Below are 10,516 nucleotides of genomic sequence, written 5' to 3' on the forward strand. Positions count from 1 at the left end.
TGGCTAATTGGCCTGTTCTGAGGTAGATTTTGCTCCTTACTAGCTTCACTAACAGCGTGATACCAGGCTGGAGCCCAGTAATTCTCATCCACTCAGTCATTACGGCAGTCATCGTAGACCGAGGTGCAGCATAGCATTTTCTTCAAGTAGCTACTTTAAGCTAAATTTAGTCTTTTTTTTTCTGCTTTCCCCATTTTGGAGTTTGCTGTCAACTGAAATGAACTCTCAAGTTGAAAAAAAAGAAAGAAATGAGATGTGGCAGCATATTTTGAACCAATCCTGTACAAAATATGTTTGCTGACTGCAGCTGACTTCTGAGGTCTAAATCGATTCAATATCTCTTTAGACATTCAACTTTATGCTTCAACAAATGCAGTGAGCAACTGGCAAAGAAGGGAAACAAGTCAGTATTTTTCCTTGGTGTATCACTTCAATGAAACTTAAAATATAGTAAACCATTGTATGTTAATGTTGCTAAAAGTAAAAGTATATATACTGTTATAATTACTGCTATCAACTGTGTCCCTAAAAGGCAGAATCCATTTCCTGCCATCGTTGTTCACTTTAACCCCACTCCCAAACACAAACCACTAAAGTTTTGAGTGAAGTGTTGAATGTCCATGGATGCCCCCAGCCTATTACAAGTCTCTTGAATCCTAAATGCCCATCACATGGTTGCTTCGTGCCAAAAGCCTACCGAGGCTTTACACGGCAAATTACGCAAAGAATGCAACCATGGCCCTCGCCGGAGAAATCAGAGTCAAGATTGCTGGACCTAATGTGCCCTCTGCCTATTAGAAGACTTTCCCAGGAATCATTTGGAGTCGGTAACAATGCATCAATGGGAGGAATGTGGATTGCGAGGGCAGCCCCTGCCAGCAGATCTGCCATTAAAGTTTGGATGGTACTGAGGGAATGCTCCAGAGATACCATTGTTCAACCCAGAGAGCACCTTTCTACAATTTGCTGTGTGTGGAGCCCGGGGCAGGGCAGGACACTGGAATGACTCCAAACTTTCCTGAGGTAGTTTTTGCTGCAGATAATAATTCAAAAGCCATAGGTAGAACACAGAGTTGCTGCAGAATTTTGGTTCAACGACCAGCCTGGTGGGGTTATGTGGTGTAATGGCGGATCATTTGGCTCAGAACCAAGAGGTCCCGGGTTCGAATCCTGCCATGTCACCGAACCTGCAGGTGAAAATTAGTATGCCAGAATGATCATTTAATCATTATCGTGGGCATTAAAGGAAGAAGAAGTCTTTTGTATATAAAGACAGAATTCACTTGTACATACTGCATATAAATGGAACCATGCCTTCTCTATACACCGTATTACCAAGGTCAAGGAGAACTAACCATCCTGTATAGTTAACGGTAGCAGCAATTGGGTAGCTATAGAGAGATTGGTGAAAACTCCATGACCAAACGATATCAGAGGAATATTGTGCATTCTGTGATACATGCCGAGGATGATTGTCATTATCAGTCTGCCACAGACCCACACATTGAACTGGAATACTCACAGAATATATCTATGTTATCATTCTTCTTGTCAGTTAATGTTTCTTGAGTTTGCCCTCCAGAAGATAGATTGTTAGGTCACAAGGATAGAAACTTGATCAAGTATCTACAATCAAGAGCTATGGGGTAGGTTCTGGTAGGCCTGGTTCTACTATAAATGGCTTTTCATCTTGCCAAGGCAATTTAGGTCAATGCAAGGGAGAATAAAGTGGTCAATGTACATTTCCCTGGGAGAGGCATGTTCCCACAGGATGTCCATTTGTCAAACTCTTTCTTGGTCATAGTTTTAGAACTGGCTGCACTGTGACATCTGTTTGGCCAGGTTCCTCAAAAGGTCATGTCTAGAGAGGGGGGTGCTGGGTTTAAAGTAGACCAGTCCTGCTGCTAAGGCCATGTTGATTTGATTATATGGATGACATCAGCACGTGCATGAATTTTCGTCTACTGAAGAAGACCAGAGTCACTGGTTGAAAGCTCTAGGAGAGAACATTTCTCTTTTGTATTGGAACTTAAGTTTTTTCCTTTAAACAACTACATGTAGCTACCAACACAGATGAACTTTCATGACAACTGAATTTTTTTGTTTGTCTCCAAAAAAAAAGGTTTCAACCATACTGTACATCGTGAAAAGCTGCTGCAATATGAGCAAATATACAAAAGTGTATGTCGTGAATCCAAAAAAAAAAAAGAAAAGAAATGAAAATGACAGTGAGTGAGTGAGTGAGTGAGTCCCCATCCCTATTGTCGAATAATGCCAAAATCAATTCCAGAGAAAAGGAAGAATTTGCCATATCATACCCTGTGTGTTTAGTCCTTTGTTCAACCTTCACACCACACAGATTTCATGATGAAGTCAACCTTTTTTTTTTTTTGCCAAACTTTTTTTTTAAATTTTCAAGCTTGCATCAGTTTTGGGGTTCCTAGAGGATGTCATCCATTTAATCACATCAACGTGGCCTAAAAGTGGCAGGTATTATTTTCCAATGGCAAAGGGTATGGATGAAAGCATTAGTGAGGTATTACCTGGAGACACAGAGGGCAAAAATCTGGCCCCATCCCTGCATTACTACTACACTTTACCATTAGGCCCGGTAACCTCTGACATAGCCAGGTATTTGTCTTGGTTCAGAGAGAAACATGTACATGTTCTGTGCATTCTCATGAAGAAACAGAAACATGTACACCAAAGTACTGGTGCTGGTCATCAACATCCCCTGTCTTCAGAGAGAAAACAAAAAGATGTTAATCAATGATGTTGTCAGAAGTAAGGTACAGAAATCAATTCTCCAGCACTATGTGAACTGTAGTCCCAACTACATTGTAAGTCTAGTAGTTAACATTGACTGTGTGCACTGCAGAAGTGTACAGATTGTTTGAGAACTGATTTCAATCATTTTTTTCTATTGATGTTACAGTCAAACCTGTACAAGTGACCACTTCTACATAAGGACTACCTGACCAATGTGACCACACTAGCATAATTTTCCCCATTGACACAAGCATTGTTTCAGAATCCTGTCTATACTGTGACCACCTGTCCATAGACCAGGTTGTATCAGTCCCTTGAGTGGTCTTCTTGTGCAGGTTTGACTGTACTGCCAATGCCAACAGACACTGATCGCTATTAATATTTGTTTGGACATAAAACAGTATACTAACAGACAATACAATCTGTGTGTAAACATATGAACCATACTACACCCAATATTTAAAATCATGCAATTTACACATGGAGACTGTTGACAAGTACCAGAAGTAGTTTATTTATTCAAGGCAACCAAAACCATCTGTACTCAGTCTGAATTGCCTATGTAACATCCTGTAGGCATTTTGATAACATACTGGGACAACTGAAATTAATAGATACATGCATTATCCTCTGGAGTACGGCAGTGGGGTTGCTAGGTGAGTTGCCATGGTGATGGTCACCATGGTTACTGACCTGTGTAGCCTTGTTGACCATCTGCGGCCCGTACATGTAGTGGTGAGGGATGTCATGTGGCCAGATGCCCTTCAGGTAGGACCCGACAGCGATGGTGTCCAGGGAGGATGTCCGGCGGATGGAAGGGGAGGGGCTGGTCCGAGGAGGCTTCGTTCCTACCAGAAAAAAGATGTGTTATTCATGCACAACTTAAAAAAAGGGAATATTTTCCACAATAAGTTTTCAAGTGGTTGATAAAGCAGCATTTTCTAATCCATTAGAGCGAAGTAAGAGTCTATATGAATCAACATGTCATGCTCAAACCAAAACAACCTCCATCCATCCATTGATTCATTTTTTCGACAAATTCTCGATTTCACATCTGCATTCAGAACGACTGTTGGCTGACAACATCTGAGCAGATTTGACCCCTTTTACAACGTTTTATCCCCAAAATCTCACATACTGCACACGTATGATCATAACTCACAACTTCTTTCCTTTTCCATCCTCCTCCTTTAAACCATAAACCAAGAGCACATACCCTACTACTTCAAAAAAACAATCTTGTATTTCTTTCATCTCATTGCCCCTGCAGGGTTTCTCTTATCAAGGTAATCCATTCTAGAGCATATCTCTGCCACTGGGATGCTATTATCCTTCTTCTTCAAGTAAACATGAACAGATGGTTCTGCCACACAAAAGAGCTGGGAGATCACTCTTGCCTGCACATGTTACAGCAGATTACAGCTTTTTATGTTGTTTTCTGAACAAGGATGTTTTATTGGCTGCCGTTAAGGACGAGCACTCGGCGGCCATTAGAACGGGGAAAATTACAGACAAGATGATGGTTCAGGGGGGAAATCTTGGAGACAAAGTATGCTTCTGTTGGACTAATTTTTCACAGAGGTTTACATTACATTACTGACGAACAGAACAAGGGATACATATCCTGTGCTACTATTAATAATAGCCTTAAATAAAGAAAATACAAACATCTTAAAATGAGACTCCTTCTTTTTAAGCTTTGTATACAGGGCTATGTCCACTTGACAGTGCACAATATACTTATCCAAATGGAGAAAAAAACCAAGACCGCATGTGATGTTTTGGGCAGATAACATCTCAACTTCGACATTTTCCCTGAAAAACTACAGTTAGAAAAGGTCATGACTACAACGGGGTTTGACCTGGCGTATATTTCAGCCCTGCTCTTTCCAATGTCAAGTGTACACAGACCTCCATCTGTCCCTACCTAACACATAGAAAAGGGCACAGCAGTTATGCCACAACAACAACCTTCATATAACACTGTTATCTGCACACGGCAGCTGCACAAATGTTACAAGATCGCACGAAGCTTACTGAAGATTTGAGAAACAAGGTTCCGAATTCTGGACCCGGCTTTATCTTTGGTACTGTGTGTACACGAGCTTCCCTATTGTCATGGAGATAGGGTAAGGGCCAAGTGGTGCCCCGTGTGATCCTGGGTTGTTCAACAGATGTGGCGGTGGGAAGTTGGCAGACACATCGTGGTCTAATGTTGCACTAGGGTGTTTACACTACAGGGTAACAATGGTGGATATGGTAAGTTACTAGGACTACCCCAAAAGTCAGGTCAAACTCTGTGGTTCATCAGGATGGCTTTCCTCACACAGACACATGAGGTCATGCCACTGGCAGAAGGCACACAGACATTCTAGACTTTAGTTTGTCTGTTCTCTGGTAGATGACTACAAGATGTCACAAAGACAGTTTTGTGGGCTGGAGTGGTGTGTAGTGGATGGACCCTCAAGAATACAGTTTTGATATGCATAAACAGTATTAATGTAACACATATATGAATGTTTAAACTTTTGTTCCAACACAAGAGAAATTGAGCTTTCAACTATTAACTCTAGTCTTCCTCAGTAGACAGAGTTACTGGTTAAAAGCTCTAGGTGACAACAATTTCTCTTGTGCTGGAACAAAAGTGTTATAATTCTAAACATGTAACTACCGACACAGATGAACTTTCATCCACTTCCATCTGTAATACCATTTCAATCAAAACATATTTCTGCCTCCTCTACATGTATGTTCAATAATTATTTGTTTGAATTTCATACTAGTATTTCAATTTGATATTCTAAGCCTTAACTCTGAAAAAAGAGTGACTTGAACAAGTCACCAGCTCACAGTCAATCTGTATCTCACATCACAACTAGATTAGAACTTGATGAAATTTTGTCATACAAACACTGTACAATCCTTATTCTACATCATCAATGCAATTAACCTATAAATCTGATATATCAGTAGTAACATTGTTACGACTGCGATAGTCATCAAATTAGAGAGACAATTTTCATCTGGAACACAAAGAAGCTTCCATTTCACCCAGAGGTACATAAAGTCAACAACTCGAGTGAAATATCACAAATGTTCAAATGTTTGTGTGGCATTTCCAAAATGTAGAGCTTCTCGATCTTGATCTTCTTCCTCATAAGGACATCACGATTTCATAATTTGGTTTAGGTACCAAAACAAGCTGGCACAGTGAACGTGATCACAGATAGATTTGCTATATCAAAGCAGCCCAGAAGTGAATAAATGCATGTATCCAAGTGGCGCCACCCAAATTCACAATCAATACAGTCCAGCTCAAGCATGAAATGGGATCTGCGAGCCAGGATTTCCCCCGAAAATCTCTTGATCTAACAGATTTGTTCAGCCCAATACAAAGATTACTGCATTCTGCTGCTGTAATTTTCCAGAGAAATGTCACTTGGGATTTACACTATCGACCATCTGCCTTTTTCATCCTCGTTATTGTAACAATGAGTAAAGTCTCTTCATCTTAGTACCAGTGTGATAAATAAGGGATGGCACAAATAAGCCCCAGGCGGAATAGATCAGAGTCTTCCCATATAACAAAAGCAAAATAAGTCAAATGCGGCATTCGCGATGTGAAATATTGTTGCAATTATTAGCAAGTGGCCAAGGTGTACATAAAGTGACTGAACATGTACAAAAGGAGCAATTATTTCATTAATTATTGATATTGATAATTTTGTCCATCAATCTCTCTTGCAAAAACAAGGCTGCAGAATAGTTTGAAAGGCAGTTGACTTTTATAACCAGTACTGTTGTTTGACCACCTCAAACTTGAAAGTTACTGCAATTTTTTTTTTACAATTTGAAATAATTCTATTGTAACAATAACTGTCAATTACTGATATTAGGAAGTAAAGAAAAAATATTTTTCAATTTCCACAAAAGATATATAATATACCCACAGGATAGTGAGTGAGTGTGATGTAATTATGCAACAACCGATCTGAAACGAAGACACATGCATCCTTACTCCCCTGCACTGCAAAGATCAATATGAATTGATAGGGAAAGCATTTGGGACTGTATGACAAAACATTCCCATTTTCACTGGAGTACAAGTCATTTTTCAGTAGCTCTGAACCAACTGTCTTGAGAAATAGTTGGCAGTGGAAAGACTCCCTGAGTTGTCCGGTCGCCGACACTGAAATCAATGCAGCTTATCAAACTGGCCTGATTGGTCCTGGTTGATGTCTAATGGTCGGTTCTTCTTTCATTAGACGGACACCGCTATGGGATGCCTATTTCTGGTGATCGAGCAGGTACTTATACAAGTAGCTCGGGCTGATGCAGCAAACATCATGGAATAACGAGACTCTTTTTATAGAACCAAATTTATTCTGAGTCAACATATCGGTGACCGTGAGGAAGGTGACAGTCACCGAACTGTCGGCTGAATAAAACACTTGGTTGTGTAAAACTAAAAAGGACTTATCTTTATCCTGTCAGCAACTGAAAAATTACTTCTACTCGGGTGAAAATGGGAATGTTTCGTCAGCCTTTAAATTTCAAAACCAGTGTTCTAGCCAGCATCCGTCTTTCTGCCATTTGATGCAATTTTGCACAATCCGTCATCTTTGAAGGACAAAAATCAGGGGCGTGTAAAGATATGGAAAGACATGTCATTAAGTTAAGCTGTTGTTACATGTTATGTCGAACAAAATTGAGATGACAGAAAAAATCTTCAGGCTGGTTAGAACACTGTTCAAATCACTGACTGATTTGAGACACAGCTGAGCTGCAATTTACTTTAAAGTACATTTTGTTGTAATCTTGGTTGCTCTTGCTCACTGACCGAGAGTTCACCGTGTAAAACAGAACTTTCATGTTACACAAGATTGATTATGAGTGTTATTAGTATTTTCAGTGCTGTAAGTCTATAAAAAATGCTCCCAGGGCAATCTCTTTCTCACTTCACTGGTAGTTTGTCCTCTATCTGATGGCGGTTATATGGATGTCTACAAAGTTTGCCGGCGCCACATAGCAATACAAAACTACATTGTACATGAATCCGACAATAGTGCATGAAATGAACTGACTGATATTACACCACCTGATACCCCACAACTTCTGCTCTTAGGGGATATAAAATAGTATAAAAAAGATAAATCATACATTCAATCAGAACATATTCTCCCAGGCAACCAAATGCCTGTAAAATTACTTGTATGGAACCGTAGGGCAAAACATGTGCTGCTTTAACAAGTTTCAGAGATATATTCGTACATCGTAAACCAAAGACAGTAGGAGCTACTCATAACAGTTCAATTAAAGTTGAAGGACAATGTAGTTAGACTGCAAGGTAGATCTGTAGAAAAAAGCTGCTTTGGTTTTAATGGCTCAACATAGTACAGTGCTTTTAATGAATTTTATTGGACGGGAGGGGGGGTCCTTTAAAATGTGATATCTACACCAGGGCTCTAGCCAGCTCAAATTTTTGGGGTCCGGGGGCAAATTTTAGATTTTAAAGCCTTTAAATTATAAACGAAATTTCCTACATTTTGAAAGGCAAATCATGGGGTTGAAAGTGGTTGTTGGTTGTCCTTCGAATGTTTTTATATCTTTTTGCCAATTTTGTCCATCAAGGTTGACGGATTGGTTTTAAAAATTTTGGCACACGCCACAAAGTTCCTGTAATTGACAGAAAAACCGGCACTTCCTCGCACCCTAGTCTACTCCTTGGTGAATCACACTGACTGATATAGGGTATTTCACTAATCCTTTAGAAAAGCTTGTGTATCAGATTGATGACTTCTTCACATTTTCATTTCCTCGGCCAATTAAAGCAGCATGCATCTGGGATATTGACAGAACAAATGGTGAAAAATCACCAGGTTTATCCCAGAGTGGCTTCTGTCTCATTTCAAGTGTGGTACTCCGAACTAGGTAACACTTTATCCAGGGCTGGAAATGTTTTCATACCCTTATTGAAAAATACCAGACAAATTTTACCTGCACCATTCAGTACAGTTTAGTCCATAAAAAAGTTTAAAATTAAATGTTAATACTATGAATATGAAGAAAAGCAATATAACCAGAGCTCGACATTTTTTTTCTGTATATCTGCACCTGAGAAGGTACTTCACTTAAAAATTACCTACACTGGACAAATTTTACCTGCACCACTCAGACTTTGAGAAGTATGAATCATGCTATTCAGAGACCATTGCCATTATTTTTTTCATACATCATAGGTGGTAACAGTCAATGTAGCAAATAAAAATCCCTGAATTTCGAGCCCTGATAACAATACCGCAAAGGATACCGTATCTGGAAATGAAAGCATCTCCCCCCTGCACCCTTATTCCAACAAAAATCCCAAGTGCAATTACCTCAGCTTCTCACTAACTAACCCATCAGAAATACAGTCATTACCCCCACTATAACTTAATGGACCCTTCCAGTATGGGCTAAAACACATCTTTATGGTTAATACCACTTAAGAAACAGGGGTGCATAGGATCATTTATCAATCTGCAGGGAATATTGATGGCGACATAGTGTCTGTGTGTAGATGGTGATGTATGATATAGCTGGTTGGATGGTGTTTTATCCTGGAACTATCACTCCCAGAGGGTAATGTCACCTTCATACACCATCCTGATGTATGGAGCAGCCTTCCGGAGCTATCCAAGTGATCTTATACCTAACTCTCCGGGGGAAAATGATGCCACACTTTATCTGGGAAGTTTCTGTGGTGCCTGTGCTAAGGGTGCTGTCATATCAAATCTCACATCCTGCTATATGAATACATAACACAAAATTCTCACTTGGCATCACTTGGTGCCTGAAGGTAAGGGCATGAATTGAGGGCTAACGAAGGAAAAGTGCACCCTAGCATGGCAAAGCTCTGTAATCAGAAACAATTGATGCTTCAGATAATATTTCATTTTAAAGTTCAAGTGCAGTCAGGGTTCAAGAAAGGGGATGGAACAGTGCTGCAGCTTTTGCGTCTCGTAGACGAATGGGCCAAGTCCATAGATGACCCTAACACCTCCTGTTCAGCTGCTGTCTTTCTGGATGTCCGTCGAGCGTTCGACACCGTCTGGCATGATGGCCTCATCTATAAACTGTCCCGCTATGGGGTTAAGGGGCCCCTGAACAACTGGTTTGCGGACTATCTTGCCGGACGTCAGCAACGTGTTGTGATCAATGGCGTTGCATCTACTTGGGGAAGCACGCAGGCTGGCGTGCCACAAGGAAGCATCTTAGGCCCGCTATTGTTCCTTGTGTTCATTAACGACATAAAAGAACTCCCCTGCTCCTCCAATATAAACTGTTTTGCTGACGACACCTCGCTCTCCAAGTCTGGACCAACCGCCCAGGTAGTGGCCAGAACAACTAACATCGACCTCGAGCTGGTATCTACCTGGTTCCTCGACTGGGGTCTCCAACTTCACCCAGATAAATGCAAAGTACTTTGCATCAAGTCCCCTAGAAGCAAGGTACAGCTTCCTCCCATATACATCGCAGGGCAGGAAGTTGAACAAGTGCCGTTCTACACCCACCTGGGAACAACCATCCACCAAACCTTACGCTGGACCGAACATGTCCAGATCACAACCAGCAAGGCCAGGCGAACCCTGGGTTTCCTATGGAAACTCCAGGGCAAGCTATCCCGGGAGGCACTTGAAATGGCGTACAACACAATGGTCAGACCAAAACTGGAGTACGCCGCTGTACTGCTCGGGGACTTGTCCTG

General features: G+C 40.8%; 1 protein-coding gene across 2 annotated transcripts in view; it reads right to left on the reverse strand.

Moving 5' to 3' along the window:
- The window catches only part of LOC109478773 (glucocorticoid-induced transcript 1 protein-like), a 65,481-nt gene that overhangs the window by 23,268 nt on the left and 31,697 nt on the right, over positions 1-10,516 (reverse strand). For both annotated transcript variants that reach the window (XM_019780534.1, XM_019780533.1), the window contains exon 2: positions 3,463-3,617. In XM_019780534.1, coding sequence (XP_019636093.1) covers positions 3,463-3,617 — 155 coding nt within the window. The remainder of the gene's footprint in view (positions 1-3,462; positions 3,618-10,516) is intronic.

This window comes from Branchiostoma belcheri, unplaced genomic scaffold, assembly GCF_001625305.1.
Source record: "Branchiostoma belcheri isolate BF01 breed outbred unplaced genomic scaffold, Haploidv18h27 scaffold45, whole genome shotgun sequence".
Lineage (NCBI taxonomy): Eukaryota > Metazoa > Chordata > Leptocardii > Amphioxiformes > Branchiostomatidae > Branchiostoma > Branchiostoma belcheri.